The following is a 23,447-nucleotide window of genomic DNA, read 5'->3' as shown; positions in this document are numbered from 1 at the left end:
TTTACATATACATCATACGTTTCAACTTAATAGACAAAGTCGTCAATAACAAAAGAAAGCTCCTCATTATTTTTGTTTTTGCAATGTTGTACTTGTTGCTAACGGCAGATTAAGACTGGATGACAACATTATAATTCTACCATAGTTAATGCAAATGGAAAAAGGTGATTGTTTAACGAATTGGCTCAAAATATCGTTTCAGTATTGCTCTTAACTTTCGAATTGTTGAGCGAAAATGAGTCATGCCATTTTCCTTCAGAAATGGTACTTAAAGTTTTATTATCCCCTCGTTTTTCGAAAAGCGTGGGGATAATGTGGTTATCTCCGCCGTCCGTCAGTCCGTCTTTCCGTCTGTCCGTAGCCATATCTTGGAAGTGCTTTGGGGGATTTCATTGAAACTTGGTATGAGTATATATATGGATAAGATGATGATGCACGCCAAATGGCATTGTACACCATCTGTTCATAACGGAGTCATGGCCATTTGTATCTTGAAAAAATGATGTTTTATGCCCCCGGTAGGGTGGCATATAGCAGTTGAACTGTCCGTCAGTATGTCAGTGTGTCAGTATGTCAGTCAGTCTGTCCGTCCGTCCGAAAAAAAACTTTAACATTGGCCATAACTTTTTCACTATTGAAGATAGAAACTTGATATTTGGCATGCATGTGTATCTCATGGAGCTGCACATTTTGAGTGGTGAAAGGTCAAGGCCAATATCATCCTTCAAGGTCAAATGTCAAATGTATGGCGTCTGTCCGTCCGAAAACTTTAACATTGGCCATAACTTTTTCAATATTGAAGATAGCAACTTGATATTTGGCATGCATGTGTATCTCATGAAGCTGCACATTTTGAGTGGTGGAAGTTAAAGGTCAAGGTCATCCTTCAAGGTCAAAGGTAAAAAAAAATAATTCAAAGCGGCGTTCTCATGAAGCTGCACATTTTGAGTGGTGGAAGTTCAAGGTCAAGGTCATTCTTCAAGGTCAAGGTCATCCTTCAAGGTCAAAGGTCAAAAAAATTCAAAGCGGCGTTCTCGTGAAGCTGCACATTTTGAGTGGTGGAAGTTCAAGGTCAAGGTCATCCTTCAAGGTCAAGGTCATCCTTCAAAGTCAATGGTAAATAAAAAAATTAAAAGCGGCGTTTTCATAAAGCTGCACATTTTGAGTGGTGGAAGGTCAAGGTCATCCTTCAAGGTCAAAGGTCAAAAAATAATAATTTCAAAGCGGCGCAATATGTGGCATTGTGTTTCGGACGAACACATCTCTAGTTTGTGTCAAATATAACACTTTTTGTCCAGAAGCATATTGGCGGGGGATATCAATTCAACGAATTTGCTTGTTATTAATAGTGAGATGTAAGTCTAAATACGCAGCATCTGTATTGGATTGACACGATCTATTTAAGACTAGTTCGTTTGGGTAGATGTTGTGAATATAGTGTTCAAAGTATGTGTAATCTAAATTAAGTATGTCATCAATGTCAATCAAATCTAGTTGTTTAGTTTTCGATAATTCTAACATAAAATCGCTTTCATGACACTATAAAAAAAGTTCAGCTATAAGTGGCGCACAATTAGTACCTATAGGAACCCCGATAATTTGCTTAAATATTTTAACATTAAATTTAACAAACAAGTTGTCCAGAAGACAAGTAAGTGCTTCACAAAAGTCAATACAAGTCCAAATGTTGTATTTATCTAATATATGATTAGTAAAAAAAGCTGTTTCAGTGTCTAAAGAAAGATAAAAGCACTTCTGTCTTGCAAATGTTTTTTTCAATCAAAGACAAAAGTATGGATTTTATTAAAGTGTGAGGAAGGGCTGCACATAGTGTAGAAAAATCATATGTGCTTACTTGTGATACCTTATATATTTTCTTTTCAATTTATCAATTACTTCTAAGGAGTTTTTTATTGACCAAAATAGGTTTTATATTACTATTTTCATAAACCTTATTAAAATATAAAGCTATATGAAATCTTATAGCACGCGATGCGGATGTTAGATACACTGTTAATTGCTTGGTGGAACAAGACACTGAATAAGCGATAAAACGACTTTTATATGGCGTTTTATGTATCATGTAAAGTGATGGCAATTTCTTGTCAGTAATATATAATTTTACATTAAGATTTTTGCACTCGGCTAAATGGTCGGCAATACTTTCCTTAGATTGTTTATTGTAATCACAATATAATGTAGTTTGTGAAAGTTCTTGTGAAATAGTTTGAACATAAAACACTCGTCATATTATTATAACATTATCAGCAGCCTTATCTGCAGGAACTATGACGAATTTAGATTGTAAGTCATAAGCAATTTTCAGAGACTTTGTTTATTAAATTTAGCTGAATATGGTAAGGCCAAAGGATTTGTATTATAAAATATATATCATATTCATGGCCATTAATAATACTTTGGTTTTTCATTCATTGAGTGCAGTAATGTCTGCATTTTCCTTCCTGCACCATTTTGTACAATATTCCTGTAAAGATGTTTCAATTTTCTTTATGCAGATGTCGAAATCAAACGGAATAGGCAGTCTATACTTAGGGCCTCTGCGCAGTAAATTTCTTAGGTTTTTATTTTGAATGAAATTAAGATTGCCATTAATAACATGACCAACTGGACTATATACATATTTTGAACTAGAACAGTCACATGATGTAGGTCAATTTCCTATTACATTAATATCTGTGGAAATACCATTATAATTAAACACGATACTTCTAACAGGTTTACTATATTTGTAACAAGTAAGTCGTGATTCAGTATTGCGGAAATAATGGGGTATCAAACGAAGCAAATTTTAATCATTGAATATTTTAGAAAGGTCAATTAAATCAAGACCTTTGTTACAAAACTCAATTTTGATACGATTTTCTCATTTTGTTATGTAAACTTTCAATGAAAGGTTTAAGATAATAGTCAGTGTAAGATTCAAGTTTGAATATATATTTTTGCGTTTGCTTTCAAGCACTCTCAATTAACCCATATCTAATAGTTCTTTATTTAAAAATAATTTAAACATTATACATTAACTTTTCCTTAAACTATTTGAGCATTACATTATCAAAACGAAACATTCATGCTTTTTAAAGTCGCAGGTTCCATAACGAAACGTTTGTTTGGTGTTTAAACCAATTTTCGACCTCTAATTGGTTATTACTTGTTTAAGAGCACTATGTTCTTTTTATTCACTTGTTACTATTTATTGTGTTCATGTATCACTGATTGTATGAATAATTATCAAATGTAAGACTAACTTGTAAAGATGACTGTCTGAAGTGACCGTACTTGTTTTTTTTTCATATTCTTAATTTTGTCTGCAATGCGTCAAGTGTAACATCCGGAACTTCCACCTTCACGTATTGAAACACAGCGAAATGCCAATGCGAGTGTTGGAAACCCCCACCTCCACCCTTACTGGATTCAAGGGAATCAGAGATTAGCCGAGCCTCACCACCACTACCCCGATGGAAGGAATCATTGGAAACCCATTTTGCGTGCGCCAAGTGGCACGTTATGTCATGCAGCTTTTGAATATATTATTATGGCGTTATGTGTGGTGAAATCAAACATTTTTTGAAGGGCCTATTTACATATTTATAATTTGCGATTCTAATTTTTCTTATGGATTCCAAAAGGAGATCAAACATAATAGCACCGTTTTTAAAACGTAAATCAGAAAATATGTAAATTCAATATCAACTTATCAGTATCTATTGTTTATTTAAACTAAGATAATTGAGTGTAAAGTGTTTACGATGTGATTAACCTGATAGGTAATACTTAATTGTGGACGTGCCCATCAATTGATTTTTTTCTGTTCAGAATGGCAAACACGACGAGCGTTATACTCTGCTAAATTCCTGATTTAATAATTTTATTTTTAAACGAACAACATGTAATGTTTGTAAATATATGTGTTTGAATATACATATATGTATTCGTCACAGAGCTATAGACATTCTTTATACACATCCTACAAACAAGTGGGTCAAAGGCCGTTGTATAAGTTTAACGTATTAATTGGTATTGATGTACCGGATTATTATTGCCGTGTGTAAGTTGCTTGGCGTTGAAATTTGCTTTTTTATTAAACGATATTAAAAAGTTATATTACACATATTCTTTACTTTCACTTTTGGTATTAGTATTATTTAACTTGGAACTCTAATAAAAGTATATTTATATATTTTTTTTCATTTCAAAATTATTTTCATTTTTCAACAACATAGGAATTATGTTTAAAAATTGATTTAAGTATCAAACGATATTTTTCTTACCTCGCCTGCGATATGCACCGATTAAGTTATTGGGATCGCATTGTTAAGCGTCTTCCTAAACTACATAAGAAAGGGACAGGAATGATAATTCTGTGGTCTTCTTTCAAAGTATTTCAAATCGTTTCAAACCGGGAGGCTGAAAACTACAACGGGCGAGGCATGGTATGGTATTGCGCAAGGGGGGGGGGGTTAGAGGGTTATGTTAAGGGTTAGGGTTAATGTTATGGGTCGGGTTAGGGTTTTGGTTAGCCTAAACCCAACCGTAACCCTAACCCGACCCCTAACCCTAACCCTTACCCTTTTTTGGGGTTATCACCCCTGACCATGCCTCGCCCGTTGTAGTTTTCCGCCTCCTTTTCAAACCGCTGAATATATAGTTTTTATAGAGTTAAAAAAATAAATTTTACAAAATCATCTCCTCGGAAATCGAACGGCTCAAATGTTTAATATTTGGTGTGTAGCATTATACAGTAGTCCTTAGATTGATACTTCTGTTTCTATAAAACATATCATTTATCTAATACAACTATGCGTTATTTTGATTTTTGCATACCTGTAATTGTGTGTTGATTTTGTCCTTACTTCTCTAGACAATGACATGATTAAAGTAACGAAAAGAAATTATTCGAGTGCCGTCTTTATTTTCATTTACAGTCAGAAGATCAAACGTTGTTAGGGAATAATAATTCTAAATTTGTCCGCCATATCATGGCAAACGGGTTATGCGATTTCTTGATTCTTAAAGACTTACATATAAAACGAACTTTCGAATTTGTTTTCTTTGAAACCTAAAACTTTGGTACGTATAATGTACCTCGTTGTAAACTAACTTTTCAAAGTACCCTGTGAACATTTTATGAACACAATAACTGTAACAAATCGTCTACTCTTAAAATGTAAAATACAACAACGACCAGAGGTAAAATATTTCGTTTATAACCTTGTTTTATGGCCCATGCTTAAATGGCATAAGCACCATAGATTGAAATAAATAAATACTGTCCCGTAGCGATCCAAGAAACGTCCAGATAGCAAGAGTGTGTCACTGTTATTTTTAAGCGCAATATCTCGAGAACGCTTTGACCTAAGATCATGCACACTGTATATTGGTTAATTAACAATTATTCAAACTTGTATTATAGTTATATGGGGCGGATAGTAGGGGAAACATACGGATTTTGAGGGCACCGGAAATAATTTATAGGTCTTATGAGCGTGTATCAAGATATTGAATTCCTTATGATATCTAGAGAATGATTAGAACTACGATCATCTTAATTGGCATGCGGGTTAAATAGTAGAACAGAATGACGCCTATAGAGTGTTTTATGATTGTCATGTGTGATGCCAACTGGTCAAATATCAAGTTATTTGGGCTTGAAATGCATGTTCACACAATTTCTTGACAACGGTTTGGTTAACGCTCATGCAATTGAGTGTATTGGTTAATTAGGTGGATAGTAAGACGACAATTTTGATGGAAATTAACAGATTAAAGGTACAAATCAACTGTTCCCCATTATATTATTCTCCTCATCATCGTGATATTTATCATCATTAGTTATCATCATCACTTCAACTGTCACAAGACAATTTTGCAACGTTATCAACGTTACACAATAATAATTATCACAATAAAATTAATTAAAAAATAAACGACACAACAGTTGCCCATATTTTATTCAATGGAATTGTCATAATTATCATTCAAAAGATCTGTAATTGTTTTAAACTTGTATTCATTTAAATGTAAACCAGGTGCAACATCATCAGGATAAAAAACTTCTTACATGATAGAACAGAACAGAATTGTATTATACATAAACTTTGCAGTTTCTAGTGTTAAACAAAATGATAATACAAAATACATGAATATAGTAAGTCCTTGTTTTTTCTTACAGAAACATCAAAATTTGGTTATGGATGAACTTTATAGCTATTTTAGGCAAACATTATAACAGTGTATTTAGCTTTATATGGAACTGCTTTAATTTGTCGTTGTATCAATAAAATCAATCAATATCTATGTAAAGAACAAAAAATAATACAATTTGGATCACAGTAAAATGTTAGTAGTACACAGAATACCGAATTTTATTTATACTTTATGTTAATGCAACAACTCCATCAGCATAAAATAGTTACACAACATGATCAATAAAATAAATCAATATCTTTTTAGAGAACAAAAGATAATACAATTTGAATCATAGTAAAATGTTAGTAGTACACAGAATACCAGATTGTATTTATACTTGATGTTAATGCAACAACTCAATCAGCATACAATAGTTCACAACATGATCAATAAAATAAATTAAAATCTTTTTAAAGAACAAACAATAATACAATCTGAATCACAGTAAAATGTTAGTAGTACACAGAGTACCGAATTTTATTTATACTTGATGCTAATGCAACAACTCCATCAGCATACAATAGTTACACAACATGATCAATAAAATAAATCAATATCTTTTTAAAGAACAAAAAATAATACAATTTGAATCACAGAAAAATGTTAGTAGTACGAAGAATACTGAATTGTATTAATACTTGATGTTAATGCAACAACTCCATCAGCATACAATACACAACATGATCTGATCCTTATGTATTATAAGGTACCAATTCCCAAACAGTGTTACAAAACAAAACAACAGATAGACTGAGAATGCATACGAGAATATGGTACAATGAATCAAATATTGTTTACTTCATTGCCAATTATGAAGAACAAAATTTCGCCGATACCAAAACGATAATTCGCATTTGGTGCACAATTGGTGTCTATGTGTCGTATGAACAAATCTTTACAGAGTTATGGGGTTTCCCAAACAATGAATATGTCTTGTTAACATGAAGTAGTTTAACAAGTATTTTAAAATGAATAAAACTGTACATTCGTTCAATACATGCTACTCCTTATTCTGAAATTTAATTCATTTCTTTTATTCTTCGGCGTGTTATCTGTATTTTAAAAGGTATTAGATCGTATAAACTCGCTTTACCAGATAAGACGAAAAAAATGCACAACAAACAAACAAAAATGAATACAACTGGGGTAAAACGGTCAATCCAGGAGTCAATAAGGAGTCCAAACCTTAAATTGTGCGCACAATTATTTTCAAAACATGTAAGTGTATATATACAAAAGGTAACTTCTAAAACATACAGATAGGCATTCAAGTCGAGATTATAAAATCAAATAGTGCAACATAAACGAATAGACATATTGTAGTGCCTAAAATAAACAGAATATATGATATATTAAGGTTGGCAACTTCTTTTCTAAGAGCATTATTCTGTTGGTAGTAAAGAAGATTACAATGATTAGCACTGTGCATACGGGACAAATTAACACATTAGTATTACATAATGAATTTTAAAACGACACGCGGTTTGATTAATACAATTTGTTTACTGTTTGTTAGTCTGCACAATTCATGATCGGAGCCAACTGTTTTTAAAGAAGGTCTGGGGAATATTGGAAACAATTAAATATAATGCACATGCTTAAACGCAAACTAGCAACAATGCATCTATTTCATGTTTTTGTAATGCATCACATTCATTACAAATTGACGCGTATTTAATCATTTATTAGAACAATTACATTCACACAAAGGATAACTTTATAGCGATTGATTATGCTATCCAAGTGAGATCATGTGTATTGACTTAAACTGCTCCACACAGAATTAAAACAATTGTTCAAAACCGCATGTTGGTTGACCCCTCATGTTGAGGCTGTGTTAATTATAATTCGCAATGATATTTTATTGATGACATTCATCCATCTCAATGAATGATCATATAGAACACCTACAGAATAATTGGTTTTAACTGTCCGGAATATTCGGAATCGCTTCAATGCAACATTCGTCATCGTCTCCAGTTCCTGTACGATGGGAATGTACTCCGGTGCGATTTGATGCTGTATGCGTTCATCATCTTCATCCTCTTCATCATCATCGTTTGTTTCTTCTTTATCATCATCATCATCGTCGTCGTCATCATAATTAGCATCATCACCAACAGCAACATCATCATTATCATCGGCAAAAGTTAACATCGCACAGCCAAATTCAAGCTTACACTCAATTGTCTGAGTACATGCACGCAGTGTGTCTATAAGTTCGCGTAATTGAGATGGAAGCAATGTTTCACAGAAGATATTTAAATACTTCAATGATTGAGGTGGCTGTATGACGATATATGTACGCAAATAAATTGATAGCGTTCCCAGCTGTGTGAGCGATGAAAGTGACTGCGACAACAGCTCCTCATGTTTCACTCGCACATATGTCCTCGCACTACCAAGACTAAGACTCTTGATATTGAGACTATGGAGCGCCTCCCACAGACCGGGACTGTCTTTCCTAACGTACATTTGTAATGTATTGTTTAACACCGTCATATCTACGACTGTTTTTGTATCTGATTCCTGTACACTTGATGTTATGCCAAATTCAAGCTTACACTCAATTGTCTGAGTACATGCACGCAGTGTGTCTATAAGTTCGCGTAATTGAGATGGAAGCAATGTTTCACAAAAGATATTTAAATACTTCAATGATTGAGGTGACTGTTTGACGATATATGTACGCATTTTTGTATGAATTGATAGCGTTCCCAGCTGTGTGAGCGATGATAGTGACTGGGACAACAGCTCCCAATGTTTCACACACTTATGGTCAAAACTTTCCAGACCGAGACTCTTGATATTGAGACTATGCAGCGCCTCCCACAGACCGGGACTGTCTATAGTTACCTCCATTTCTAATGTATTGTTTAACACCGTCATATCAACGTCTGTGTATGTATCAGATCCCTGTACACTCGATGTTATCCTACAGTTCTTCAGCGTACACCTAACCTCATGATCGAGTGTCAGCAGAGAGCTGAGCAGACTGCGTAGACATCTTGAGGAAATTGTAACGAACTTCAATTTAATCCGTTCTATGCAGGGTAGTGATGGTAGAGGGTCTGCACTATTTAGAACAAACCAGACTGGATGTTCCGATATGGAGGAACAAGCAGAATCTGAAACAATACTGAAATCCATGACACATTCATACGAGCATACTTTTTAATATATAAATGTGTAAAAATAAATAGGTATATATACTTATATAAATACAGGCATTTATAAATGAACATATTCTAAATACAGTAACATTCGTGCTTAATGAAACAAACTTCAAGATTTTGATCAGTTGATAATAAATGATAAATTAATAATAATAATAAACTAGTTATTATTTTAAATGAAATAAATGTGAATAGTCTTTTGGAGACAACCCAAACACATTTTTACCAAATTCCTCGCAACGGATATCTCCGTTATATGTTTTAATTCTACCACAGTCAACATAGGCACAATGCGTCACTATGCTTTGTTATTCAATGCACGGTTTTGCAAATATGTACATAAATGAATCTTGTTTAAGTTTTTGGTTGTCAACTTTTGAAAGTAGGTGTATACAATATCTTATTGGGAACATATTTAATACAACTAATATCTCAATAGATAATTATCAATAATTATAATTTCCTTAATTAATATTGACGTTCCTCAACATTTGTGCATGTCATCATTTTTAATAAATCACGATTCCGAAAAATGACACTTTATTTTGACCGTGATTGGTCTAGTAAGAAATATTGACATAGGTTAAAAAAACGAAGTTTTGTCGAAATCTTTTTCATTGATGTATTGTTAATTATGCATTAAGAAGCAAATCACCACCATCATCATCATCATCATCATCATCATCATTATCATCATCATCCTCATCATCATCATTATAATTAACATAACCATTGTCATGTTCGATTATTGAGTATTGTCATGTTTATTTAACAAAAGTTGCATAATGTATCCTTGAACTAAATGTCATTAAAATCAGTTGTACAAGAAACACAATCAATATAATGTTTGTTATCAAGAACAAGTGTTGTACATGGTAGTATGTGCTTCAATGTTCATGCGGATTACGGGTCTTGTTTTGTATTCGTTATAAGACGACGAGAAACGAAATATTTTATCAAAAATGATTGTTAAACACAGATTTGTGTTACAATTATACTCAGAGAAAAACATCATTACAGATAAATTGTTTCTTTCCCTTACAATAGAGTACCGCTTAACACATGTACATATTTGTTAAAGTGATATAAATTGAGGATATTTGTTGGATTCTATGGAATATCGATTTTATTTCACGAGTGATCATATAAAACAATATTTTGTTATATGTTTTTTGTTATTATCACGAGTGAATAAAAATCGATATTCGATCGAATCCAACAAATTTTCTTTTTATTTTATGCTTTTTTCACCGCTTATTTGCATTGTAAAATTCTTTAACTGGATAATTACGCTGGATTTGTGACGTTATTTCGTCAAAAAAATGACGTAAATTCGCAGTAAAACAGTGAAAAATATCGATATTTTTCACTGTTATTTGTCAATGTTTAAAACAGTGAAATATCATTTTTATTTCAATGATATTTCTCTATAAACCACCGGAAAGCATACAATAATGTGAGTTCCTACTTCCGTTAAATAACACCTATCGTGTTTACAAATGCATATTTTTTATGAACATTTAGATGTACATGTTTACAGTCGGCTCACGATGGCTCTTTTTCTGTTTAAACCTATTTATGTTTAGCTCAAATGCATCGCAAACCTAAGGCTTATTGCAAAAGTATCGAGTCCGTTTCCTGGGTGGAACCAGTACTTGTGTTTTTTGTATGAAATCTCAAGAACGCTCCCGCAGAGTGGATCGAACCAAAGACCTCCCGGTAAGACGGACTCTACATCCACTACGACACGGCGACATTTAATAAAAAGGTCCTTCGAGGAAACTTTGAGCCAACCCGACATTCGAACCAAGTTAGTTTGAGCCTACGAGTTTCGACATATTCTACTTATCATAACAAACAATGGTACCGTATTCCTTATAAATACACATAAATGGGACTGAATCATGAATCGTTAAAATTGAGAAGACATTTGTTGGATTTTTTTGCATATACAGAATTAATAAGTACAACTTTAACTTTCTTTAATAATGACCCATTTTAACGGTTCGTAAACAATACTTTTGCATTTTTTGTCTTTAATTTGTAAACAGAATACTCATCTTATTTTTTAAACTAAAATATCCATCGGTACGATTGTTTTACATAACGCAGAAAGAAGAAACGAATCAAAGCATCCGTTGATACAATATATATATTTTATTTACAATGCACGCATGTTTTTACAGCATTTCTCATTGTCGTTATGTATGTTAAACTCTTTGTCCATTTGATTGTGACTATCAAACACATTTAATTAACGCCATTGTTGTTTAATTCCTACGCGTCAGAAATCTTAGTCGTTCTTAATAGACTTATAAACAACGCTTTAATGTTAAGTGTTGTTTTTTTTACTTCCGGCGCAAGAGTCTATATTCAGAGATGTATTCATGATTCCCTGTCAGAATTGATTTTTAAAGGGAAGTGTCAAACTATTTAAAGGGGCCTTTTCACAGATTTTGGCATGTTTTGAAGTTTGTCATTAAATGCTTTATATTGATAAATGTAAACATTAAATTTTAAAAGCTCCAGTAAAAAATCAAAAATAAAATTTAAAAAAGGAAAAAAAAAGTAACCAAAAGCAGGGCTCGAACCAGAGACCCCCGGCAACCTGAAGTAAAAACGCATTGGCCAAATGAGCTATCCTGCCAAGCATACATAAGATGCGTATTTTATATACGTTATATAAGCAATCTTCGTGGTTTCACAAATTTAAACGACAACAACATAACTCTCCAAATTATTCAATCGTTTTGTGTTGCAACGCTTTATAATTTTTAGGTTTTTAAATCGTCAAAAGATGCATATAATGGCTATATTAGACCATGGCAAATGTTCAGTAATACTGTTTCCTCACAAATATCATAACTAAACCGAAAATTTGCGAATCTGAAACAACTTTTTTCAATTTTGTCAGTTTACCAAACCGTGAAAAGATCCCTTTAAGGTTAAAACAAGTTCTGCATAAAAACTAATATCGTTTTTATAATATATGTAGTGTATATCCCAAGCATTTTACAACACAACAAGCATGCTAAGCTTATATTTTGCGAATACATGTGTTTGTAATCGCTTCCTGGTTGGCAAAAACTAACTATACTGATTTCCTTTCAGAAGCATACACACCATTAACAACCAAAACATAATTATCAAAACCGTTAATAAAGGTTAAATGATTTGATTGTTTTATTGCATTTTTACCAGAATGTATGCTCATTTGCAAACTATGATACTGTACCCATCGTATGTCTATATATCTTATAGGAAACATTATAATAGTAAGTGCGTGTAACTCTGTTGCAAACATGTATCGAGGAGGCGCACTCCCTTTTGAAGGAAATATTAATTTTATACGTGCAAGGAATCGTTTTTTTTTCCTCAAACAGCGCAAACATAATTTATAATTTCACGTTCACTTACATGTTTCAATCCGCAGTTTTGCGATTAAATGCTGTATTGAATAACAAAAAATCATGGTATTGATATATATTATATATTATTCGTCTCTTTACATTATGAAATAGTATTTAATAAGCTGACACAGTTTAATCATAAAACCTTTAATCAGACTGTAAACAATACTTTCTTTGTGGACTGTACACAACAAATGCGGATGTTATAAAATATGTTATTGTTTACTTACCTTTAAGCCATATGCCTTTCCCCCATAGTTTTAAATGTTTCAGCTTGCTACACGATGACAGGTCAAAATCATAATGGGATGCAGACTCGCTTCTCTCACGGGGACTCTTACGCCATCTCTCGCATATATCTAGATCCAAGGTCAGAATATTGAACATGTTGTTTTTCCAGATGCAGTGGATGTTTCTTATTTCGGTTACCGGTTTTAAGAAATGAAAGTGACTGAGTTTGAGGTTACTATCATAATGTTTATTCGCAACAGATTCTCTGTATCCTGACAGTATAATGCCTGAAAACACATACGAATCATCAATAACAATATCTTGTTCATTCATCATGCTAGATAGCTTATCCGCAGCCGATATTTCCAGTCCACAAAGGAATATAAACACCTGTGAAATATCCCTATATGCATCCTTGTAAAGGTTGAGATAGCCGGAAATGATGTCATCAATTAAATGGGTATTGCATGCGATATAATAAGCAGCGAGGAATTCCTGTACGCTCTTATGAATAAAGGAAAATGAAGAAGATGATCTCAATGCAGACGCCTTTCGTGTTGCCGATAAAATACCGGCTTTGAATGCAAATTTTCGTTCTTCTTCATCTAATCCAAATTCCTCCAAATCTGTATCGCTAAACACTAGTGAACTTTCTCTTTTATTTGAAAACAACAAATGGAATGCCGCTTTAGCAAGACGATCTACGTTTTCAATATTGGGCCGTATGTGTTCAGTGTCTTTGAAGCATTGGAAGGGTTGCTGTTTAAATTTTCCTTTCGTCTTGTTTGCCTTCTTAAGAAGACTTTCCAGGAAGAGACTGTATATTTCACACATGGAGCCGTTCGTTTCAGTCCCTTCAACCCATGAGTGCACTATCAATTGCAATAGCATTGGTGAAATCAGAAACTTTACCAAGTGATTTTTCAATATGTATGATAAAAATTCTGAGTGTTTTTTGTCTAACATCATGCTATCTTTACAATCATCCATACAGCTAAGCAGTCTTCTGCTCACCTCAAAAGGCTCGTTAACTCCTTCCAGTTGAAGCAGCATGTCAATCTTCGCGTCAGGTATCATCGTTTCTGTCAATTTCCAAGGTCGAGTTGTAATCAACACATCACAGTGACTGTGAGATACAGCCAATACCGGTAGGCTGCGACCTTTGTTACATGTCCACTCATCTAGGCCATCCAGTAATACCAAGCAGCGTTCACGTTCCATGATCTCATTCAGTAGTCGGTATGCATTTTCGCGTTTATCCTTATCGCCGTAAATTTCGTCTAGTATTTGTTTTTTAATCATCTCTAAAATGTTTAACTCATTGACTGAATCCCTTAAAGTAACATGGAAGACGAACGTGTACACTTTCAGGGTCTTTAGATCTTTAAAGAAATCAGAGGGTCTCAATCGTGCATAAGCATCGGCAGTGTAAGTTTCGTCCGTCTGAGAAAACTGTTTTCCTGATGTTTTACTACTTATACTACACCAGTCTCTAACTAATATGGCAAGAAACGTGGATTTGCCAGACCCTGTCTCACCTTGAATGAACATGTTTCTGTTGTATTTACCATCCTTTAAAAACACTTTGCTGTATGTCGTAATTGTTGTATCAGTTTTCTTGAAGGTCCCCTTGACCTTTTCCATCAGCTGCAATTTGGGTGGCATGTAAATATCATCTACCCTAGCGTGGACACCGTCATTCAATGGCGATGTTGTCATGGTACTCAGTGTGTTGTCGTAATATTTAATCATCATACCAAATAGCATTTCTGAAAACAAAAATGCGCATCGATTTCAAATTATTTCACTTCTTATAATACACCGACTAGCAGCACTCGGTATGTAAATCCTCGTTGAAATATTTATATATCAATTAAAAAAGTTGAGTCTGAATGTATGACTCATCATGAAAAACACATGACTACTGTTACTTTAATGTTACAATAACATAACCGTTGACATCAATGCTTAATATTCACGTATATAATACTTAAATAATGCTGTGTGTAAGTAATACAGCTCAAGTAGTTCATACAATAATATCCGTTCAAAAACAACAACACAGCAATAACGTATCATGGTCAGTAAATATATAACTTTGCAACATATAATCCACGCAGTATACGTGTATGTTTTCGCCATGTCATTATATGTGATATGTTTAATTGTATATACAATTGCTTTGTAATGCAATTTGCAAAGGTTTGATTTTATGACCATGATGGTATTAAATAACATTACAAAATAATCATCTCCAACCAACACAATACAAATAATTCAATTCTCAAAAGAATAGTGCAATATCTTGCGTGTTGACAGTGTCTGAATTAAGCATTTACCAGAGTTTAATACACCTTTTTGCGTTTGGTATTGACACTACTAAGTACATTCACTCGATGACTGTTATCATTCCTCCTATTATTTAACCAGCTTTAAAATTTAATTGATTAACACATGTGTACAATATGAATTGTTGAGTTCCATCACATTATGCTGGCGCTTAAGATGTTGTATCTGACAATCAATTGCCTTTTATATCTATGACGTAAGGATATTTTGTTAATTGCTATGTTTCATTGGCAATTTAGTATTTTAAATACAAGTTGTTTGTGTTTCAATATTGAAAATATGTACACATTCTGATATTACGCAATTAATTGAAACGCTTAAATGTACGTTCGTGTTAAGCGATTTTCGACGAACTATGTAATTGTTTGGTGGTATATATATAAAAAATACTGATCCTAATAGATGCCTTTAGTTGATATTAAATGTAATATTGTTAATACAGATCAGATTTTAGTAGTAGCGTAACCGATGCACCGCTCAGTTATTACCAGCATTGTCATTTTCATAATGAAATATGACTGGTCGTAAGCATTCCATAAAACAGTTCCAGCATCCCCGAGCCTAGATAAGATGCTCAAACCGGTCAAAAGGGGACAGTCATTCAAGTAAGTATGAACTCGCCATACTTAAAAATATTCAAATAAACCTAATAATTTCCTCAATATGTCAAGTACGGTCAATTGGAATAAGTAACAACGGTTTATATTCCCTGCATTTTGTTTTCTTTCTTGGGAAAATTATCAAATAATGCAATTGTTATGATTATGAGAATAACAATTTTTTTCGTTACCGCGCACCATATAATTTCGAATACTATATTATTTGTTCAACAATGGAAGCTTCGATGAGGAAAAACTCCTGGATATAACACCACTGTCATTCAACCTCTAACTAAGACATACCCATGTGAACTTGCTATAGAGCATTTATTTCCATAAAACACCGCCACACCGGATGGATCTGACAATACGCACTTGTAACTTTATTTAAAAAACTATATATTAAGTGTTAAATAATGCGACTTTCTAATTATTGTAATCCTGTTAAAAAACAATGACAATAACTATCACAAAACTATCTGACTGATAAGACGTTTGGCACGCACACACTATAGAAATACAGCAACGTTCAACGTGGTTATTAGCTATCGTGATTTCGGGCAAAAACGTAGTGCCGAACCGACGGAAAGATAGGCTAACACATGTATTCAAGACTGTTTGTATTAAATGCATTAGGGAAACATATAGTTCGATCAAAAATCGGACAGACGGAAAGAAAATCATTTTAGAGAAGCATAGCAATAAATCTACGACACAATTTAGAGAGGATGCACATTTCTTTTTGGTCGATTCTCGGAAACCGTAGCAAGAGTCAACGTCGCGGACATAACACATAGTTATGTTAGAAAAACTAGGAATTTTCAAAATAATAAAAAAATATCAAAATTATAATAAAACCCTTTTTGGAGCAAACTGTACAGAGTTCTTATGGACAATTAGTTTCAACAATTTATTTCAAAATCGCATGTACTAATGTATTACTCCAGTCGCACGAATTCGTGAAATAAAAGGTCGCAGTGTACAGCATGACTTACTCATTGACTGGACCAATCAAGTTTCGCTTAAACGTCTCGTATACTTTTAAGAAAATAACGTATATATGTGTGCAAGTTATATTTAACAATTGTACATCTTATAAGATTACCAAAAAATAATATATAACAAAAGATTATATATTTCTTCAGTGGTGTTCAAAGTAAACATGAATACTATTATTTGAACAGATTTGTGCAACGTTTGCAATTACGAGTGCATAGATATGTCATTATGGGTATTTTTTTTTAAAGAGTTACCATGATATATAATGTCGTTTCAACGACTATCAGACCGAATATTACATGCCCACTTCTTACCGAAACTTCATATAACGTTTCCGTTAACAATAGATATTGATGTATGATAGGCTGGTGGAACCCAAGTAATACTTTGACAATTGCTTTTTTTCTTATCAAAGGCCAGCACTCCCCAAAATCAGTCTACCTTGATGATTTCACGATATCTGTATATAAATATCCAACAAATTAAGGCGACGATATAAACTTCTCCTTCTTGGACCATACACGCATGCGGTATACGTTTAAGCCTTTTAGAATGTTTTTATAAACGCCTACTTACTTCGGTGAATAGATTACATGCCACAATTTTACATTTACATTTAAGGTAGCGCACCTCTAATGATTTCCCGCGATTTATTTTACGATCATTGCCGATCTTCAATGATCGCTTATTTCCGAGAGATGCATTTTATTTTTTTCAAACTTCGAATTTTGATATATGTTTAACTTATTCATTTAGAATACATTATTTTCACTATATATATTGACTTTGATTCAATTATCATCTGAAAAATACGATTTCGCGATTTCTTCAAAGATCGAGCGAGCCTTTTTACCTGTTTACTTATGGATATCTAATTTAAGGTTGCACTGATGTAAAGTTGTCGTGGCCGAGTGGTTAAGGCGATGGACTTAAAATCTTTTGGGATCTTCCCGCGCAGGTTCGATTCCTGCCGACATCGCATACTTTTTGCGACGCGTTTTATTTCTTTTCTAACGTAATTTGATTTAATATAGCACATAACCTATGTTTATTGTTAAATATGTTGAAAATTGTATGCACATCCTTCAATTTTAAAATTAAATAACGTTATGGCTAAATTGATTAATTTTCTGCTGAAAATACGAATGATGCATGTTGCATTTTTATTTTTATTTCAAAAAGTAAACGGTAAATCTGTCTATTTTTTTGGTATTTCTGCTGAAAATAGTGTTTCTATAAAAACTAAGTTTAAAATATAACTTAAATGATACTATTTTGAATTTTATGACACTTTGTTTTTAACCGACCCAATTTTTACTTGGCTGAAATCACTTACATTTCATGGCGCTATTCCATAGAATAAAATTTGTAAAAAATAAATGTCTGTAAAATAATACTTATTTCATCTTGTTTAAACTTTAAAAACCTTTACTGCATCTTTACATACCAACTGCATGCCCATATTTGGAAATTTGAATGAATTATGGAACTTTTATATACCCCAGGGGTGAAAATAAACTGGACAAAAGCCGAGCGTGAGGGTGGTTTTGAAAAAATCGGTATATTTTTTTAAAAAGCATGGAAAGCCTACCTACAAATTTGCATGTAGTTCAGTGAAATGATGCTGATTAGGAAAATAATTAATTAAATTATATTTGGATATGTGCCCATTAGAGGTGCGCTACCTTAAAGCATTATATGTCAATGTGCACAATCTCGTATCATAAACAATTTCAATAATCAGACCAGTGTTACCTGACAATATGTCATCATTCCGTTTGAAATCCGGTACCCTTTGAAATCATGCCGAAGATTGGCATAGCACCAATACATAGGTCTTTTTGCAAATCATTATGATCCATGTCCGAAATTAATTTCACAGTGACATTTAGTCTAAGTGTAAAAACGACCAGGGATAACGTGAAAAATTGAGTTTGTGGGTGGTATTTTTCCATATCTGATGCGCATGCAATAAAAACGTTTCTTACACGAACATCACTTTAAAACACATCCGTAATAGCACACACCGAACACACTGAGAACTGGATAGGTATTAAGCTGGATGTTCGAAACTGACAGTAGCAGTAGTACCGTCCGCTATGATTAATTGCTATTGTACAAGAAAATGATGGTTTGAAGAAATATATACGCGACAACTGCCATTATTCTATGACAAGTTCAGACAGAAATGATGAAATAATACGTATTCAATATTTCAGTATGTGTTCAATACACATCACCTATGCGCATCTACAAAATATCATTCCAATAGCTTTCAAATCTTACGTCCGTGATCATACACGACTTCGCAGTTACCTGTAAGCGCCCTTCTCGTTGTTTTATCCGCGCCTGACTTGTAATTTATTATCACTCATGACTTTATAAATACAAAAGTCAACAAGTATATGTTCAACCTTTTTAAATTAGAGCATTGAAGGCGTAAATTCATCCCACAATATAAACTACTAAATATAATAACGCTTTTGTATTCTTAATTGACAAAAATCGGTATTTGCAACAGTGCTTTGTTCATTTCGGTATTTCTTTGATAATTTTGTTCACATATGACTCTTGTAAAGCAGCGATTTCCAAACATGGTACAACTGTTCTGTACAACGCAGTGTTTTGTTAACTTGACTGTTATCGTTCCAAAAACATCAAAACGTTTAGGGATTGGCCTCAACGCCAGGATTTCGTTCGACTTTTAAAATTACCTTTAATTGCTTGTCATTTTTAAATCGTTGTCCAAGTACGTTGTTTATTGCATCGAGTTTCTGAGAAGGCGTTAGAATAATAAAGGACAACTACCATAAGCTATTTAGCTGTTACAATGTCATACATTCAAATATGCGTGATTTTGGTGGAGATCAAGGAAATTAATATTTTAATACTTTGAATTAAACCGGAAAATTATATATTAGTCATCATTAAGGTAAAACAAGTCCTAACGTTATAACTGTTGCTTTAAGACAATTATTAATACGTTTACGGGGAAGAAAAGTGGAAACAATTGATGCGGATTTTAATTTAATACATATTCTTTAAAATTGCAGTAAAACAACACTATGTTCAATTTGTTTCTAGATGTTCCAAGCATGTGTTCCTACTGTTAACAGTAACGTTTATATACGCATTCTTACCTTTGCGTTGCAAATAGTTTACTTCGTCAGCATTTGCCTTAAAATCTCTGACTTCCCTTTTTGCGTGAGCCACAATGTCCTCTTTTGCGGCCTTTACATCCGATTGTATGTCATCTTTCCCTCTCGCAATCTGTGCTTTCAGTTCATGCACACCTGCCTCTGTGTTGGATATTATAGTGTCACTGCCGTCCATTATAACCGATTCTATGTCCTGTTTTCCTCTAACTGTATGTGCTAACAGTTCATGAACACCTGCCTCTGTGTTGGATAGTATAGCGTCACTGCTATCAATTATAACCGATTCTATGTCCTTTTTCCCTCTAACTGTCGGTGCTGACAGTTCATGCACACCTGTCTCTGTGTTAGATATTATAGTGTCACTGCCGTCCATTATAACCGATTCTATGACCTGTTTCCCTCTAACTGTATGTGATGAACGTTCATGAACACCTGCCTCTGTGTTAGTTAATTTAGTGTCACTGCCGTCCATTATGACCGATTCTATGTCCTGTGTCCCTCTTACTGTCTGTGCTGACAGTTCATGCACACCTGCCTCTGTATTGGATATTATAGTGTCACTTCCTTCCATTGACACCGATTCAATTTCTTGTTTCCCTCTTACTGTCTGTACTGTCAGCTCCTGCACACCTTCCTCTGTGTTGGATATTATAGTGTCACTGCATTCTATAATGGCCGATTCTATGTCTTGTTTCCCTCTTACTGTCTGTACTGTAAGCTCCTGCACACCTGCCTCTGTGTTTGGTATTATAGTGTCACATCCTTTAATTATGGACGATTCTATTTCGTGTGTCCCTCTAAGTGTCTGCGCTGACAGCTCATGCACACCTTCCTCCGTGTTGGATATTATAGTGTCACTGCCGTCCATTATAACCGATTCTGTGTCCTGTTTCCCCATAACTGTAATAGCTGACAGTTCATGCACACTTGCCACTGTGTTGGATATTATAGTGTCACTTCCTTCCATTTTGGCCGATTCCATGTCTTGTTTCCCTCTAAGTAGCTGTGCTGACAGTTTATGCAAACCTGCCTCTGTGTTGGATATTATAGTGTCACATCCTTTATTGTGGCCGATTATATATCTTGTTTCCCTCTAACTGTCTGAGCTGACAGTTCATGCACACCTGCCTCTGAGTTGGATATTAAAGTGTCACTTCCTTCCATTGTGGCCAGTTATATGTCTTGTGTCTCTCTTAGTAGCTGTGCTGACAGTTCATGCACACCTGCCACTGTGTTGGATATTATAGTGTCACTTCCTTCCATTGTGGCCGATTCTATGTTTTGTGTCTCTTTAAGTAGCTGTGCTGACAGTTCATGCAAATCTGCCTCTGTCTTGGATACTATAGTGTCACTGCATTCGAGTGTGGCCGATTCTATGTCTTGTTTTCGTATAAGTGTCTGAGCTGACAGTTCATGCACACCTGCCTTTGTGTTGGATATTACAGGGTCACGGCCGTCCGTTTGTGACCGATTCTATGTGCTGTTTCCCTCTTACTGTCTGAGCTGACAGTTCATGCACGCCTGCCTCTGTGTTGGATATTATAGTGTCACTGCATTCTATTATTGCCGATTCTATTTCTTGTTTCCCTTTTACTGTCTGTACTGCTAGCCCCTGCACACCTGCCACTGTGTTTGATATTAAAGTGTCACATCCTTTAATTGCGGCCGATTCTATTTCTAGTGTCACTCTAAGTGTCTGAGCTGACAGTTAATGCACACCTGCCTCTGTGTTTGATATTATAGTGTTACTGCAGTCGATAATGACCGATTCTATGTCAAGCACACCAGCCTCTGTAATTGACAGGTGATGTAATTTTAGACATTGCAAATGTACATATTTTTTAGTTCAATATGATGTGAGATTTAAATGGTAACGCGAGCTTGTAATCTGATTTTAATTTAATTGTTTTTATTGCTTAACGCGTATTATGCCAATAATAATAAGTGGAAGGACATTATTAATATATAACATAACGCTATATTATGATTTATTGTATTCAATCATATAAAATGATTTTCTCAAGAGTTGGAAGTTATTTCTCTTAAATCATATATGCCAGTAGCAAGTAATCAGTTTTGTGACATTTTTCTCTAAAAGTTTTACTTTCGTTGTGTTCGGGGTAGTTAGAGTGTCAGCATCCATTTCTTCTTAACTTGGCCCCTTGACAATAACTTTATATAAACATCCAATAAATTAAGGCGACTATATAAAGTTTCTCTTCTTATACCATACACGCATGTGACATATTTTGCCAGCCTTTTGGATTGTGTTTATAAAAACATTTTACTTACTTTGATAAAGAGGTTATATAAAATAATGTCACATTTACTTTAATATTAGACATTACAAGTAAAAGTTTATAATCTCGTATCATAAAACATTACCAAGAGTACTACCAGTGAAACCTATTAATAGGTCATCATTTGTCTGCAATAATGCCGAAAAATGACATTCAAGTCATTATGACTCCTGTTGTTTGTTTTTCAAACCATAATGTTAAATGTCCGCAAATAATCTTACAGGAAACGATGAGTTGTTCATAGCATTTAGATGACCAGGCAGAAGAAAAGACCAGGAGTAACGTGAAATATAAAGCGTTTTATTACTGATTAACATGCAACAATAAGGTTGCTTACACAAATCTCACATTATATTACCGCATGCGGAGTAGCACAAAACGAACATACTGACAAGTGATAGTAGGTATTACGCTCGATGTTCGAAACACGTGCAGAAGTACCGTCCGCTATGATTGATTGCTATTGCACAAGCACTATATGTTTGCTAAAATATATACGCACCTCCCACTCAGTGACACGATCAGAAAGAAGTGATGAATTATTAATGAATAAATACGTTTAAAACACATCATCTATACGCGTTTACAAAATATCAGTCAAAATCTTCACAAATATTCCGCAAGTGATCATTTACGACGTCACAGTTACTTTTCGTATAATTCGCGCCTCATTTGCGATGACATTACATTCACGACGTTTTTTAATTCGTCACCAACAAAATATATGCCTAACTTTTGTTTAATGAGAACACTGCAGACGTCAAATCATGACAAGATTCAAACAGCTGGTCTCTTAGTAACACTTTATAATTCTTAATTGATGTATTTCAGTCTTCCGATCGGTGTTTATTCCTTAAGGTAAATACTCGATCATTTTTAACGATGACTCTTGTAAACTAGGGATCGCAAAGCATGTTCAACTGTTCTGCACAACGCAATTGTTTGATTATCATTCCGAAACCAGCACGCCGATGAATTTGTTGCATCTGCACGCGTCATCTTTCGACATTTAAATATA

The 23,447-nt window shown here is 33.9% G+C and overlaps 1 protein-coding gene and 1 non-coding gene across 4 annotated transcripts in view; one reads left to right on the top strand and one right to left on the bottom strand.

Moving 5' to 3' along the window:
• Positions 1 to 5,952: 5,952 nt before the first annotated feature.
• The window catches only part of LOC127833435 (uncharacterized), a 25,075-nt gene continuing 7,580 nt past the window's right edge, over positions 5,953 to 23,447 (bottom strand). For 2 of the 3 annotated variants that reach the window (XM_052358698.1, XM_052358699.1), the window contains 3 exons: positions 20,112 to 21,920; positions 13,024 to 14,793; positions 5,953 to 9,335 (listed from right to left, as the gene is read on the bottom strand). In XM_052358698.1, coding sequence (XP_052214658.1) covers positions 8,029 to 9,335; positions 13,024 to 14,793; positions 20,112 to 21,111 — 4,077 coding nt within the window. In that variant the 5' untranslated portion in view covers positions 21,112 to 21,920 and the 3' untranslated portion in view covers positions 5,953 to 8,028. The remainder of the gene's footprint in view (positions 9,336 to 13,023; positions 14,794 to 20,111; positions 21,921 to 23,447) is intronic. The other variant, XM_052358700.1, reaches the window with a different exon arrangement.
• Positions 17,869 to 17,950, top strand: Trnal-uaa (transfer RNA leucine (anticodon UAA)). Its single transcript has one exon. It is a non-coding gene; the product is annotated as a tRNA-Leu (tRNA).

Source organism: Dreissena polymorpha, chromosome 6 (assembly GCF_020536995.1).
Source record: "Dreissena polymorpha isolate Duluth1 chromosome 6, UMN_Dpol_1.0, whole genome shotgun sequence".
NCBI classification, from domain to species: Eukaryota; Metazoa; Mollusca; class Bivalvia; order Myida; family Dreissenidae; genus Dreissena; species Dreissena polymorpha.
The sequence above is the reverse complement of the archived record's forward strand: the minus strand, read 5'-3'. Positions and strand labels throughout refer to the sequence as shown.